Source organism: Ziziphus jujuba, chromosome 4 (assembly GCF_031755915.1).
Source record: "Ziziphus jujuba cultivar Dongzao chromosome 4, ASM3175591v1".
NCBI lineage: Eukaryota > Viridiplantae > Streptophyta > Magnoliopsida > Rosales > Rhamnaceae > Ziziphus > Ziziphus jujuba.
In genome coordinates, this window is record NC_083382.1 from 6,694,689 (window position 1) to 6,710,870 (window position 16,182).

Here is a 16,182-nt window from a genome sequence, read left to right on the forward strand (position 1 = left end):
ATACAAATTCATTAACATTTAAAAATTTTCAACTTGCATATATTTAATTTAAAGTATGTTATACTGCTCTCTTAAAATTGTAAATAAAATATAAAAAATTTATAGAACATTTTGAGCTCTCTCCCTCTCTCTCTCTCTCTCTCCTAGTTCTCTTATCCAAATGTAGGCCATTGGTCAACTGTGAATTTCAAAACCCTTCTTTTATAAACAAAAAGCCTCAGCGCTCTGCAACAACAAACAACAAAAAACCTTCATTTTTTAAAAAAAAAATGCTAAGCTCTCTACAACCACCTCGCACCCTCTCTCGCTTCCCTTCAAAACCCATCTATCTATTCCGCAAAACCTCCCTTAAACCCTTATCCTCACAACCCATCACCAACTCCACTCTCACCGACCAATCCCAGTCCCAAACCCACTCACAGATCCTCTCCATCCGCCATTCCCTCCTCTGTGGCCAACTCACCGCCACCCAGCTCGTCGAGTCCTTCCTCACCCGCCTCCGACAAACCGAGCCCCACCTCAGGTCCTTCCTCCATGTCTCCGACACCGTCCTCAGACAAGCCAACGAGCTAGACGAGAAAATCAAGCGGAATGAGGAAGTGGGTCCCTTGGCTGGAGTTCTCGTCGGCGTCAAAGATAATATCTGTACGGCTGGTATGCCTTCCACTGGTGGGTCACGAATTCTGGAAGGTTATCAGCCGCCTTTCGATGCCACTGCTGTGAGGAAGATCAAGGAATTGGGTGGGATTGTGGTGGGCAAGACCAATTTGGATGAGTTCGGCATGGGTAGCACCACTGAGGGCTCTGCTTTTCAGGTTTTTGGTCTTTCTCGTTTTTTCTGTTGTCTTTATTGGAGAATCTGCTTTGTGGGTTCACTTAGAAATTTATCATCTTTATATTGTTTCAAATTCAACATGAATGGGAAATAATATAGTGATGATGAAAGTTAGTAGAAAATGAAAAGTTTGGTGCTTTTGAAATGGTAGTAGTAATAATGCCATTTGTGGGGTGTTGAAATGTAGCTTGGATAAATGTAGTTAGATTGAGGTTGTGAATGTTGGTTCACACTGGTAACTGGGGTTGGTTTACTCAGGTGGTGCATCTGTCCATTAATTAGGTGACTGCAAATCCGTGGGATGTGTCTCGGGTGCCAGGAGGTTCATCTGGAGGCTCTGCCGCAGCTGTTTCGGCCAGGCAGTGTGTGGTATCACTAGGAAGTGATACTGGTGGAAGTGTAAGGCAACCAGCATCATTCTGCGGTGTTGTTGGGTTGAAGCCCACTTATGGACGTGTCTCCAGATTCGGACTTATGGCATATGCTTCTTCACTTGATGTCATTGGTTGCTTCGGTTCGTCTGTTGAGGATGCTGGAATTCTCCTGCAAGCGATTTCCGGTCACGATAAACTTGATGCTACAAGTAGTAAGCAAGTAAGAAGTTTTCTGATCTTGTTTTTATGTATCAGTTATATTCTTTTGCACTATGGTATATGGCTTCAGTTTGGTAACACTTGATTGGAGGAAGTCATTATATGGTTTTATATCTGCAAATGATTTCCCTACAAATTATTCTTGGAGATCTGTTGCTCATTTAAAAGGGTTAAGCTAGATACATGGACAAAGTGAGGAAAAAACAAAGAAGACCTTGGTTTAAGCATTTGTTCTTCATATTTGAAAATAGCAATACTTTTGCTACTTAGCAAAAACTGTGGTCTTTATACTCTTGTATACAAATATATTTTCTGTTAAATATCCTAAATTTAATAGGTAATACTAATTTATTATAGACTTATAGACATATATTAATTTTTAATCTTGTCAAGTATTGGTTTTCAGGAGGTTCCTGACTTCACATCTCAGTTTATTTCCCTAAATTTGTTGGAATCTAAGCCTTTGAAGGGACTTAGGATTGGTCTGATCCGGGAAACTCTTGATGATGGTGTTGATAGTGGAGTAAATAGTGCAATTCGTGGTGCTGCTTCACATCTAGAAGAGTTAGGATGCTCTGTGTCAGAGGTCTACATATATTAATTCTCCCTTGTGGTTTATGACTGCTTTTTGTACTTTAGTTACATATGTCCTTGATATATCTGGATTAACATCATCTAGAATCATAATTTTCAGGTTTCATTACCATCTTTTTCCCTTGGATTGCCAGCTTACTATATTCTTGCTTCTTCTGAATCATCTTCCAACTTATCCCGTTATGATGGTGTTAGGTGATTTGCTGAGACTTCTTATACACTAATTTTCTTCCTTTTTATACAATGTGAAGATAAAGGAAGTAAAAGTCTTCGAGTGATTTACATTTTTTCTAGCAACATTTTATTTGATACACTTTAGAGAGATATTTTGTTTGTTTGGTTTAAATTTTGAAACCAACTGTTTCATCTGCTGAAAGAATCGACAAAGAAAATACTATTAGTTTATTTATCTTTTTCATTGTTTAATGGAGCAAATCGTTTGTGGATACTAAATCTCAAAATGCCCTTACTATATTATGTCAAATTATGGATTTTTTTCACCATCATTTTTCCTCCATGTTCAGGTATGGAAACCAAGTTACTGCTGATGAGTTAAATGCTCTATATGGGGATTCCCGAGCAAAGGGATTTGGTCATGAGGTACACAATGACAATATTATAGGAAGCCATTCACAAAGCATTCTGCTATCTGTTTTTCTTCTTCTGCAAATGGAAACATAATCAACCTGTTTTATTTTTAGACATTACCTAGGCCTAGATGGAAAAGTTTTTTTCTTCTCCCAGTCAGTGACTTGATTTTAACATGTGTTTACATATATGCAGGTCAAAATGAGGATTTTAATGGGAACATATGCCCTTTCAGCTGGTTATTATGATGCATATTACAAGCGTGCACAGCAGGTGCCTCACTCTGCCTTGTATTGTTATTTATGTGATGTAATTTATGTGCTAACACAATAAAGATAGATCTGATAGCAGAATTCACCCTATATTAGTGCATCCTTTCTGATACCATGATATTGAAAACAAATGTAAATCTATTGTCATGTATTCAAAACTCATAGATCAATTGATTATCTTATTTTGAGCCTTGCTGTCTCATTGTGTCTTTTAGAATTATATAGTTTGGGTAATTATGTGAGTACTACCATGGTTTCTGAAGTTTTACAAGAATAAACAAGCAAATCTACCATGAAGTTACCTCTTGGTTACTTCTGTATTGATTGTTATGTTGTTCTTTGGAGCGCTTCATGGTGTTGAAGAAGAAATTGATGACTGTAATACTGTTTCAGGTAAGAACCATAATCCAGAAAAGCTTTAAGGCTGCCCTCGATGAACATGACATCCTAATTTCACCTGCTGCTCCATCTGCTGCTTATAAGATTGGTATGCTGCTTTTATATTTTGCATTTGCGTGGAAGTATATTTCTCTCACTTTTATAATGAATTGGCAGTTTGCTTGTAATGTAAACAGGTGAAAAGAAAAACGATCCATTGGCAATGTATGCAGGAGATATAATGACTGTGAGCATAAGCAACCTTACTTTATATTTTATTAAATAGATCTTTTATATGTTTATGAAACTCAAACTTACCCAGATAAGTTGAGATTTCCTACTTTGATTGTTGAAGTGTGCATTAGGATTTAATTGCTGAAATCCCTAAAAAAAGATGATTCTTTTGTGAATTTGTCAATGTTTACGATAAGATATCAATCTTCATTTTCTTGAACATAAATTACTGAATTTGAAGTCTTATTTCTTGAAAGGCATTGTCCTGGTAAGATAATTGAACTTCAAAATGGTTTAGCTCTTATGATCATCAAGTGAGGAACTAACCTCATGTGGATTCACAATCCTAATATACTTTGCCATGCACATAGACGTATCCCCATTTAAAGTTCTGCCACATGTAATATTCTTTCTGAAATGAGGATGAGACTATGTTCCCACTCTAAAGCCTTTTTCCTACGTTTGGACTTTTTTGCATCTGGTAATTTTACATCCTTAATGCAGGTGAATGTCAACTTAGCAGGGTTACCTGCATTGGTTTTACCATGTGGATTTGTTGACGGGGGGTCTGCTGGCCTTCCTGTAGGTCTTCAAATGATTGGTGCACCATTTGACGAGGTATTTGCCTACTCATTGACTTAAAATTCTAGTTACCATTTTTCCCTAGTTGTTGAAATAAATGTTAATTGAGCTCTACGACATTCATTCTTTTCACTAGTTGGATAATTGGTTATCAGTTATTTGTGTAAACAGAATTACTATAGCCTGTATGCCTTTTGAGGTATTGATCTTTGAGCTTAATCTGATACCTAACTGTAGACCCTCTAAAAATTTTAGCATGCCTATAATGTTTTGAAAACTCCTATTGTTTTGTGGTATGATAAACTGGTTGATTGGACTCACTAGTTCGTAATGACTTTATGATTACATTCATTATCAAATTGTACTTTCATTTGTATTATACATGTATGGATGGTAGCACTTTTGTTTTTTTGGGTAATATTTACCAGATATCTGAAGGGCTTAATTTATTGAGATTCTCTCAACAGTTTCATATCTGCTTATGCTTTCAGGAAAAGTTGCTCAAAGTGGGACATGTCTTTGAGCAGACTCTTCAAAATTGCAGATTTGTTCCTCCAATTATAACAGATGATGTTGCAAGCTAGCAAACCAATTGATCTTTCACCACGCTGGGGATTCAAGAAGCCAAACCCATGTTCTGGAGGCATTGTGGATGACGTTGTGCATGCAACTTCAGTAACTGGAGAAATGTTGAGATTTTCTTTTTTCTTTTTTTCTTTTTTTGGTTTTGTTTTTTGTTTTTTGTTCTTTTGTTTTTTTGTTTTTTTTTTTTCACACATTTCTTGATATTATTGTTATTTGTTTTGGTTGCAAATTTGGCACATAAAAGACATGTAATGTGTTTTACTGGATGAGAAAGTTGCTTGTATTAATAAGTTCATTTAAAGTAAAATGTTTCTTCCTTCAATAAATAAATAAAATGTTTTTGTTTTTGGTTTATCAAGTAATTGGCAAAATAATATTTTATTATATTATTGGTTGCAAAATTATGTAAATTTAATATGGATAAGTAAAGTTTTAAAAGGTAAGTAAAATTAAATAGAGGCCAATAAAACACGGGCCAAACTTGAGAATGGTGGATTTATATTTAGTTATATTTATTATTTTATTTATTTATCTGTATAATTTTTAACCAATAAAAATGTGACATCTCAGCAACTATCGCATAGATATTTTTGGTGTCTTGGCATTTTCTTTTTCTTTTTTTGTTGATTAATTTCAATTCTATACAATATGTAGTTGAGGTAAACATCATCCATCTTAGATTTTTTGGGTGATGAAAAATAATCCATTTTCTTTAAAAAATTGTTTTATCGGATATTATGTTATTTATCTACGTATGACATTCTTTAAAATTAACTTTAAAGAAGACTACCTTTTAAAGCAAAAATTAATAATAATAATAATAATCCTTAATATTTGTAATAGGAATTAAAAAATTTATTTGAATTTTTACACCAGTTAATCTTATTATTTTTATCTAAATTTATTATAAAGTTAGATTACGTTAAAAGGAGGTAGAGAAGAATCATTACAAAAATTATTATAATATGGTGGCCGACAGTACTTTTTGTTTAGTAAATAGACTTGTAAATACAATTAGTAGATTTTTCATTTTTTCTCCAACTATAATGGATTCATTTGACTTAATAATCCCAAACATAGAAAAAAAAAAATTATATGATTATATATTTGTTGGGAGAAATTAAAAAAAGAAAGGGTTTTGATAGGCATATACAGCTACGTCTATGATTTGGATTTTTTATTTTTTATTTTTTTGGTTTTTTGGGTAATATATGTAAATCATTAGTTGGTAGTTCGAATTTATGAATTATATTTTTTGTAAATATATATATATATAAATAAATAAAAGCCCCGCCAACGAAACCTGTCACATACGGTGCACGTTAGACAACGAAGCTTTATTTAGTGACGCATGAAAAACCTGACCCCGTATTAATCAATCAATTTATGTTTCCCTAAAAGAAAGAACGTTGCCGCGGTACACGTTAGCAATAGCGTGAGGGAGCTCAATCACCCGAGGAAAAAAAAAAAGAAATTCAATTGCCAATCTCATCCTTATAGCACTCCCATCTTCGTCTCCGATCATCCTGTGAGTCTAATTTCAATCTTTCTTTTTTACCTTTTTTTTTTTTTTATTCTACATTTTTTTTTTCTTTTGTATTTTTTTTTTTTTTTGGCGAATCTGATTTAGGATTTTGATGCTGCCAATCTGATTCTTTTAAACTTTTTTTTTTTTTTAAATCTCACGGTATTCGGATTTTTTTGTTAAAAAAAAAAAAATTCCCCTTTGTTAATGGGATTTTTTTCGATTAACTTGAGGATTCTGCTTTAATGGTATAAAATTGGTGGCTTCATTTTTTTTTAATAAAAAATATGTATCTTCAAAATTGTTGAAATAATTTAGATAGCTGATCTAGTACTCTATTTGGATAGATAGATTTTTTTATTTTTTTATTTTTTTATTTTTTGGGTTGCTGGGAAAATTGAGTAGGGAACGGGAATGGATTTAATTTAAGCTCATTAAGATCCGTGCGCACTAATTAATAAGGTTTACCAGTATTTTTTTTATTTCTTTTTTCTTGAGAGAATTTCTAAGTTTTTAGTTATTCTTAGCTTTCTTAGAATATCAACTGTTATTGATGAGTTGACCTGTCTTTAACGCTTGTTGGGTCAGCTAAATTTTATTTTCTCTGCAACCAAAAAGGTCCTTGTTCTTAATAGATTTAATCAGTTCTTTAGCAATTTTTATAGTTTTTTTAGAGAAAAAAATTATCTTTGATTGTTTGTAAGTGATTATGTTTTCTTGATGTATTAGCCTTAGTGGGTGCATAGCTAAAAGATAAGTGATCAGGGAACACTGCTGAGGATAGCATAATGATAGGAAGGAAAATAGTGATGGAACAGAAAGCTCCTTCTTTGGTCGATCTGTGCGTGCGGACAGCCATTGATAATATAAGATATCTCGGAGATGTTGGTGAAACAGATATATATCTACTTGATAAAATTTTGCCTCATTGTACACTTGACCAGTTGATGCATGTGGAGAAGTGTTCAGAAGTAAGAATGGCTACAATGCATTAAAAATTAAATGCTTTTGGGTATGCTTTTTAGTAGAGGATATTAAGATGTGTTTCGTACTTGTAACTTTCAGGGAAGAGATTTGAGTCCAATAACTGATAAGTTATGGAAGAAATTCTATGAAAAAGACTTTGGTGTTGAGAGCACTAATCTTGTAGTCAAGAGAATGAATACGAAGGGTGTCTTCTTTAAATGGAAACAGTTGTACGAGGTTGGTTTCTTTTTTGCTGTTCGTTTTTATCTTCTTTTTTTTCTGCTACTTTCTTCTGTTAAATTGTGTTAGGCTATATATAAATGTTTAGTACTCGATGGATTATTCATGTATGTGATCTATGCTTCTAGCCAAAAGCAGAGGAGAGGGGGGAAGGAAAGAATAATCATTGCGTACTGATCTAACTGGGGTGATTACTTGTAGGCAAAATTGAAGGACGTGGCTAACGCTGAAAAAAAGGCTGTCGATCGAATTATGCAACTGTACAAGAAAGAAGATGCCCGTATATTCTTTTATATCTAATATATATATTTTCATTTTTGCTTACATATTTGAGTTTTACCTCACATTGTTCAGTCTGAAGTTTATATGTCCTATTCTTGGAGGAAATTCCTCGCATGATAACAAATATTTTTGTTATTCCTATTGTTGTTAATTGCAAATTCAGCTCTGCTAGCAATTGCAGGGCCATGATTCACTTTCTCATGTTCCTTTTCATCATATAAATCGAGGAAGTTCTTTTTCCAATATCCTGATGATTGTTGTTCCATTTGTGAAGATGTTTTGTTCTGCTTGTATTGATTTTAGCAAATTGCCAAAATTTTCTTGGGCTGAGTTCTCTGAAGATTTTTTCATGATCATGTAAAATTAGAGTTTGTCATGTCCTTTCTACAGAAAACAAATATTTTACCTGGATTATTGAAACTACGAAAAACTATTTTCTTAGGCTTTTAGCAGAGTATCCAGTTCTAATCTATTTAACTCTATTTTTGGCTGCGTGTAATAAAGGTGTTCCATTCCTGTAGACAGTACTTGTCTTCTGTTTAAAACTAATATTATTAGCAAAAAAATTGGAGTGGAGGATTACAATTTGCTTATGAGTGTTGATTTACCACCTATTTTCTGTGGGGTGTGGAAGTGAGATATGAAACCCACATATCTGAAATTAAACCAGGAAAGACAATTATAGGGTTATATCCATCTGTTGTACTAGCTGGATGACATGGAAACCTTGTGCGATGACTTTTAAAGGGAAGAACCATAAATAAGGATTTGATTTGCAGAATTTGGGTCTTTATTTTGGTAGGAGGTTGTGTATGAGGTCATCTGGCAGAAACCATGTTGTTTGTGTTTCTATTTTATGTGATTGAAGTGAAATATATGTAATCCTTCAACCAATGGATTCCATGAGACTCTTAGACTGAATGAAAAACACAATATGAAACAGTTTGCTAATTTGTGTATGTGGTTAAAATTCTTATCTACTGTTTTAACTTACATAGGAAAACAAAGTCGGCAGGTTCAGTTTTGCTCAAAGGTCCCACCTTCAAGCAATAAAAGAAGCTTTTTTGGAGGTAACGTTTTTATGTTCTGTTGCAGTTGGTTCTTTCACTTTTTTATTAATTTAGAATGATCTGTGTTGTCACATCCAAATTTTCTAAGAGCTCATAGCTTGGTATATTAAACAGGATTCACATAAACTGTGTTTTAATCGTTTTCTTTACAGGCAGTGGACCTGGCTATAATGTTTCCAACTTGAAGAGCAACTTGATGAAGAAATCTAGAATAGAATTTCTTAAGAGGTAATGTTAGTCTCTGAAGATAATATAGGACTTGGATCTGCATATCCAGAAATACTTGTTAAACTACTCTTATTAGATTTATAAGTTAGCAAATTTTTTGTGTGGCAGTTTCTTTTCCAGTTTGTGTACATTAAAACATTGTAATATCTTACTTTGAATCCTTATTTTCAAGCATTCGGATTTACTTGAACAGGATTGATCAGTCTTCTTCTTTTATTTCCATTTTTCGATTATAAGTGATACTGATATATTGTTTTCTCTTCTTTTCATTTTGAGCAGTAATGAGGTGAAAAATCTTGCAGCTATGAAGAGAAATTCCTTACAGAGGAATCATAGGTAAAAACCTCAGTTGCTTTTATTTTGTTGATACATCTCTTAGCTGTTGACTGACGCATCCTATCTACCCCATGTTTACAGTGCCTCTCTGATGAAGAAGCCAGTTACAGTTTCAGGAAAGGATTTGGCTTCAACTTCTTCAAAGCATACCAAGCCTGCAGTGAGGAGATTTTAGAAGCAATCTGTTGAAGTTCCGGTATTGCTGTAAAGAAACAAGGCATCAAATGGTATGTCTGCTGAAGTTTTGCAGCACATCTTATGGAAGTAAATCTGCCTATAGGCAATGTTGATGCGTGTAAATTTCTTAGCCAGACAATATCAATTGTCCTCACTGTAAAAGCACTCCTTTGTGCAACAATTAATAATTTAAGGCCCAGTTTTTTATTTAAAAGAAAATAAAAATAAAAATAGTTGTTAGTTGTGCTGAAGATAAAATCAATTGTGATATGAAGCAGTTTAATTGTTTGGTAAATTATTTTTTGCTAAAAAGTGTTATAATAAGCTAAAAAAGTAATAAATAAGCACCTGGTAAAATACAGTATTATGGCAAAATAAAGGTATTTTTTATGGCAAGCTTGTTATGAAGCTGTACCATGTGGTTCTATACTGAATTGCAGGGAGATAAAAGAGGATAAAAGATCTGAACCTTGTCGAGGAAGAAAGAGATGAAACTGTTCCACATGCCTTGTGGTTATGCTCGAAGTGGAAAAGAGTATGAAAAGAAATGGAGCTTTACTCAAAACTTAAGGAAACCAGCCATGGAACCTCTGCAGATTTAGCATTCTGGGCGATGACTCGGTTGGCAGTTCACTATAAAGAGAGGTTTTCCTTTTATGTGTTAGGGTCAAGGAATGCCATTTTACATGAGAGATGGCTGGTCTTCATGTATAGAGAGAGGTTTTGCTGGATTGTATGGCTGGTCTTCATTGGGAATTTGTAGAGGCTAAGTTTAAGCCTAAGTTGGAATGACAAGGACGAGTTCATGTGCATGGAGACCACCAATTCAAGGAGAATACAAAATATATGTTGATGGAGATATATCGGAGAGAAGAGGTTTACTGGGAGCTGGCATTGCAGTTCGGGATGGCCATGGAGATTTAATGGCAGCACTGGCAAAACCTTTTCATCAAATGTTGTTTTCTCATCTAAATCACTGAATTGCTGGCCATAAACGAGCAATAAGGCTTTCTTGGGGGTGAAATTGCCAGTGATGCTGAGGAAGCAATTAATCTGCTCTTAGACGACGGTGAGTTTTTGGGTTCGACATGTTTCAAGTGTGTTATTTCACTTGGAGAAACTAATCGAGTAGCCAATTTGCAATTTCTTCGGAATTTATATGTGTACAAATTTTGGATGGAGGAAAGGTCAATCTGGATTCCTCCTACCATTCAGTATGTTGTATCTCGTGATTGGGCTGTTCAATGATATGACCATTTCGCTTTTTATTTTTATTTTCAAAAAAAAAAATGTTAAAGCACAGTGAAAAATTATTGTACATTATGTAATTATGAAAATGGACCTCATGTACAGAGTGTTTATGGCTTGGCAAAAAAATTAAACTTACGCATGGTTATGTTGTTTTTTATTTTAAAATTAAACAAGTCGGTTTTAAATGTTGACAATGATTGAAAAATTGTTTAAAAGATATAAATAAAAAATATTTATGCAAGAAAACTCGAGTAAGGCAGACTATAAGGTTAAATATGAAACTGAAATAATTAATTTTAATTTAACGATATTTTCAAAAGATTTTATAGCAAGAGTCTGATTATATGATAATCAAGTTGTTTGAAGCAGCCTTAGATATTTGATCATGGACGTCTAGAATCAATCTCAAACTGGAGAAGAAAGTAGTTACTCCTTTCTTTTATGTTTATAATTTGCATTAGATTTTAACATTTTTACTGTTTAACTCCTTATGTATGTTAATCAATATTTAAATTTGCTTAAATGACAAAATTATACTGTAAGGAAACAAATCCACTGCTGTATAAGAAAATTATCTTAAGCTTAAAAAGCACCATATAATTTTGTTACTGCTGTGTGATTAAATAGGATTGGCACTCAGCTAGTGTGTAGCAAACCCAGGTAGGCCAAATTGGGGCTTTGTGTTGATCAATATGATAGTTTGGGCTTAGAAAAAACATATACCCAATGGTTGCACAAGACTTGTTTTATGGTAAGAAATTCCACAATCATTATTTATGTTGAAAACAAGAAGCAAACACGTTATGGGAAGTCATTTCATAATCTAAGATGCAATTCTGGTGAGATACATACAATCATTAACCAAGTAGGTGCTCTTCAGAAGTGCCATAAATTACCCAAAAAATTTGATGGAATTTTACAGCAATCATGTATCCATAAAATGAGAATTAATATGATAAGCTCTATCTTCAAAAAATACCTTGTTCACCAAATAACTTACAAGCAACAAATATTTGAAAACCTCGACATGGTAGATGGTTTGGTCACAAATAATACACAATAAATAGGAACATACAGGGAGATTTTATTCAGACCATATAATTGCCCAGCTGAACAATAAGAGGAATTCCACTGCAGAACAAGAAGCATAGCAAGAGCATGAACAAGAAATTCTAAATATCAAAATATAAACCAGCCTCCAAGTCAGAAAATTATATCCTCATCCTTCTCCGCGGCTGCAGACAACAAGTTGTGAGCTGTATTTATTGAAACACCTTTATGAAGTGATACCTTCTCGGCAAACTGCTCCTCAGCGAACTGCTTGGCAGCTGCAAGCTGTCTCTGCATTTCCCTTTTCTTATAACCTTGTATCTTCTTTAACCTGAAGAAATCCTCCCTTTCCAGTTCATCCAACTCTCCTTTAATATAAGTTATTGTATTCTCCAACCTAGGCTTCACAACATTCTCCAAAGCGTTAACCCGACGGTTAGTAGTCTTGATTGCTTCATCAAGAGTTAAAAATGATGTTTGAAGTGAAGCAAGCTCAACAAGAACTTCAATTGCTTTCACGTAAGCAGCACGGCAGAGTTGAACCTGCTGTCCACCTCTGGCCAATCCAGTGAGGTCATTCTTGGTCTCACCATCAGTGAAATAGTCAAACTTAGGGAGCTTCACACCAGCAACATTCTCTTGCCGCGATCGAACTTTAAGAGATGCATTTTGAACATTTTCAAGGACAATGTGCTTGATGTTCTCACCAGCAACATACTTGGCTTCAGTTAGGGCAAATGATGATGTTTTCATGATCTCTCCCATTGATTCTTTTGTTGAGACTATCTTTTTAAGAATCTGACGAAACTGCACCGTTAAAGCATCACTCTTTTTCTTGAGCAGAGCATGACCTCTTGTTGCACCAACAAGGCGAGCTTTCACAACTCCAAGCATTGTAACGGTGGGAACCACATTCAAGCGCTGGCTTTGGCCGGACATCTTTTCAGAAATCTATGCCCAAAAAGGAGGGGAAGAAAAAAAAGAAAAAAAACATAATTCAGATGAACATGAGAAGAATAAGTTCCATTAACGCACATCCAAATGTAAGGAAATTCAAACAGAAATCAAAGAACCACAGTTTCCTTCAAGGAAATGGAACAAATAACATCAATACAATACCCTTGTAATCAGTTCAAAAATACCAAATTATTTGATACTCTTATGTCTATTGCTTGACAACAATTAGGGGCTTCAGTTGGACATAACTAACTTTTCAAGCAAAACCAAGGTATTTTAAAATAACATCTATACTAAAGCTCAGTTTCTTTGTCCAATACATCACATCATTAATAGCATTACAATAAGTAGATCACAAATTAGACAAGAAGATTTCATGTTTTCCATTATAAGTATGTAGATCTTTCCTATGAATTCTACCTAAAAATGCATAGTGAAGCAACAGTTGTTTCAGGGGAAGTATACAGGAAAATTCCCAGCAGACAAAACCTAACTTTTCGAACCAATAGTCTCTCGATCTAAAGTTCAAGTATATTGACAGATATGCAGCAATTATCTTCTAAGATTTGATACGGTGAGCTCCCCATCTATTGCATTAAATTTGAGAGACCCCTAAGTATCTAAGCACTCCACGAGCCCTAGTTTGATCCGATACTTTCTTCATTTTTACCCAACTTAATTCCTCAATAGCAAAAAGCTTCTTAAATCCTGTACCTTTCTCATAAATCCCTCAACAACATTTATTTCAATCCAAGAGGAATAATTATTGGAAAGGACTAAAATTCAAAAAAAAAAAAAAAAAAGCTACTTGAATTTGAAATTGTCGTACCCTGCAAAAGCAATAAAAAGAAAGAAAAGACGCTGGCAAAATCGTGTTCAGAATTTCCTTATGATTCATATAAACAGAGAGCAAAAATAACTCAAATCAACTATTTCCAGAACAAATTCTCTGTTTGCAATTTACAGGTCGATGCCTTACTTTCTTTTTCTTTTCTTTTTTCTTTTTTTGTTGTCTATGTAATTGATCAGAGATTCCATTTTTAAGCTGTACCCAGATGATAAAATTCAAGATCCAAAATAAAATTTACTCTCATTGCGATTTTCAGAACTTGAATTTTTCGTATAAATTATTTCCCAAAAAACAAAAAAAAAAAAGAAAAAACCAACCAATTCCGCGGGAAATCAAGAATCCAAAAAATTTCGATCGGCAACACGGAAAAAAAATAAATAAATAAATAACCAGTAAGAAATTAAAAGAAAATAGGGAAATCGAGGTCGGAGGAGATCGTACCTGCTAAACCCTTCAGCTATGGCGATAAAGGGTCTTGCCGGACCGGAGAAATTTGCAAAGAGTACAAAGAAGACGGATCAGCAGCAGAGCTCTCTGATTTTCCAGAGCGACTGATTGGGTTTGGCCTCTTCGCTGTCTGTTAGAAACTTCTTCCGAAAGCTCTACTTGTTTCTTTTTTATTATTATTATTATTGTTAATTTTTTTATATATATTTTTATTTCTTTATTTATTATTAAACTATCATTTTACCTTTTAAACAATAGAAAAGACAAAAAAGAAAAACACCTCGCCTGAATTATTGTTTTTTTTTTATCATTTTTATTTAATTATATGCACTTTTGACAAATAAATTTTATAGAATTAACTATACGTAACTAACTAATTCCATTATGTTAAAATTTTTTATTTTTTTTTCATCTTTAACTGGTATATATAGTTTTGGCCAAATTTATCGATCAAAATTGAAGAATTAAACTAAAATAATAATAACAATTGAAGGACAGTATGAGATATATATATATATATATATTTTTAAAATTTGAAGGTAAAATGAAAAATATAGAATAGCAGAGGGCTAAATGTATTTAACTCTTACTATTTTATTATATTAGCGGTTTGTTTTCTATGTTTTATTACGCGCCTCTTCTTCCATCCGGAAAAAATACGGTTTTTCGTTAATATTATTATTAACATTAAAATTAAACAAAAATTTAATAATACCTCGTGATATTCAAATATTGAATCATTTATTATTATTATTATTGGTAATACATATATTTTTGTAGCATATTATTATTGGTAATAAAACATATAAGAGCAGTTTATAGTTTATACTTTGAGATCTACTTTAATTTGTTCTTTTTTTTTTTTTTCCTTAATATAAATTATAGATAATGTTAGAATGGTGTCGACATCAACTTAGCACTTGCATAAATTTCCATCAAATAGAACTAACATAAATAGATCTGTCAAAAAAAATCAGAGCAAAAAAAAAAAAAAAAATCTAATATAAAAAATCACATAAGAATCTGTATAATTATATATAGAAAAACACATGTTTGAATTAAAGATCTTTTAGAGTAACATTAAAATAATAATTTTTTTTTTTTTTTTTTTTTGGCTTACAAGGTGAGGTGTAAAACCCAAAAAACCGGATGACTAAGCCATCAAAAGGATGATGGCACAAGGCCCATCTCCTGGGTTGCAAAATAACTAAAATTGCTGGGAAGAGAATTAACTGTCAAAAAACCAGTAACATTATTTTAATACACCAGTTGCACACATAGTCAGCCAAAAAGTTTTGTTCCCTCGGGATCCAGTTAAAACACACCTTCTGGAAGCCTATTTTCTTAGAACTGATCTCCTCCAAAATACCTTCTACTGCCTAATGAAAATTGTGTGTGTCTTGACTGTTTAGAGCTGATACAATGTTTTTGGTGTCAGAATCACACCATATTTTTTGCCAGCCTTCCTCTTAAGCTAAAATTAATCCTTGCAGGACTCCCATAGCTTCAGCTAGCTCAGGGATATCTGTCTGGGTGCGAATAGACTTTATGTTTATAACTTTGCCATCATAGTCCCTTGCCACCAGTCCAATGAAGCTAACTCCATTTTTAATTGCTGCATCAGAATTAATTCTTATGCTCTGCGTATCCCACATTCTTGCTATCCTCCTGGGTTCTCTATAGAGTAGAACACCCATCTCCTCCTTTAGCAAGATGGCTTTGGCCTCTCTAAACCTGAAATTCAGTACATCCATGATACTATCGAGAGGGTTAGTTTTATTTTCAAAGATACGGGAGTTTCTTTCCTTCCATAGTTGGTCCATCACAAGGGCAGCAAAAAGAAAGAAGAAATCCCTGTCTGACGGGAGCACTGGAAGAGAACCAAGGGGGTTAGAGATCAGACAGAGTTTTTCTTTCATTGGATAATCTGTAAACGTCTCCCACTTAATACACCACGGGAGGCCATACCACACGGCCCTTGCAACTTGGCAATGAAAAAAGATGTGGTTGTCCGATTCTAGCACACCACAGCCATGAATGCATTCATTACTAGTGACATGTATATTTCTATGCATGAGATTCTCTGCTGTTGGAAGTCCTCCATTGTAAAGCTTCCAAAGAAAGAACTTGAGTCTTTCATGA

General features: G+C 33.7%; 3 protein-coding genes across 7 annotated transcripts; 2 read left to right on the forward strand and 1 right to left on the reverse strand.

The window, feature by feature from the left end:
* The first annotated feature begins 172 nt into the window (after positions 1 to 172).
* LOC107416367 (glutamyl-tRNA(Gln) amidotransferase subunit A, chloroplastic/mitochondrial) lies at positions 173 to 5,015 on the forward strand. The gene is made up of 10 exons (XM_016024853.4): positions 173 to 815; positions 1,118 to 1,429; positions 1,835 to 2,014; positions 2,123 to 2,217; positions 2,547 to 2,622; positions 2,806 to 2,883; positions 3,276 to 3,369; positions 3,458 to 3,507; positions 3,999 to 4,112; positions 4,568 to 5,015. The coding sequence occupies exons 1-10, from the start codon at positions 270 to 272 to the stop codon at positions 4,658 to 4,660; spliced, it is 1,638 nt and encodes a 545-aa protein (XP_015880339.3). The 5' UTR covers positions 173 to 269; the 3' UTR covers positions 4,661 to 5,015.
* Positions 5,016 to 5,993: 978 nt separating this feature from the next.
* Positions 5,994 to 10,751, forward strand: LOC107416365 (elongin-A). Of its 5 annotated transcripts, XR_007240384.2 has the most exons (9): positions 5,994 to 6,189; positions 6,916 to 7,157; positions 7,252 to 7,389; positions 7,594 to 7,672; positions 8,673 to 8,744; positions 8,897 to 8,972; positions 9,252 to 9,308; positions 9,390 to 9,535; positions 9,926 to 10,751. XR_007240384.2 is itself a non-coding variant. In XM_048472072.2 (8 exons), exons 2-8 carry the CDS (start codon positions 6,975 to 6,977, stop codon positions 9,481 to 9,483), a joined length of 699 nt encoding a protein of 232 aa, XP_048328029.2. In that variant the 5' UTR covers positions 5,994 to 6,189; positions 6,916 to 6,974; the 3' UTR covers positions 9,484 to 9,743. The 5 variants fall into 5 exon arrangements, 4 of the variants coding, with proteins under 4 accessions (XP_048328029.2, XP_024928926.3, XP_048328031.2 ...); XM_048472072.2 differs by lacking the exon at positions 9,926 to 10,751 and having other exon boundaries at positions 9,390 to 9,743; XM_025073158.3 differs by lacking the exon at positions 9,926 to 10,751 and having other exon boundaries at positions 6,952 to 7,157; positions 9,390 to 9,743.
* Positions 10,752 to 11,666: 915 nt separating this feature from the next.
* LOC107416366 (V-type proton ATPase subunit D) lies at positions 11,667 to 14,219 on the reverse strand. Its single transcript, XM_048472155.2, has 2 exons — positions 14,035 to 14,219; positions 11,667 to 12,737 (listed from the first exon to the last, which is right to left on the reverse strand). The coding sequence occupies exon 2, from the start codon at positions 12,723 to 12,725 to the stop codon at positions 11,940 to 11,942; it is 786 nt and encodes a 261-aa protein (XP_048328112.1). The 5' UTR covers positions 12,726 to 12,737; positions 14,035 to 14,219; the 3' UTR covers positions 11,667 to 11,939.
* Between the last annotated feature and the right edge of the window lie 1,963 nt (positions 14,220 to 16,182).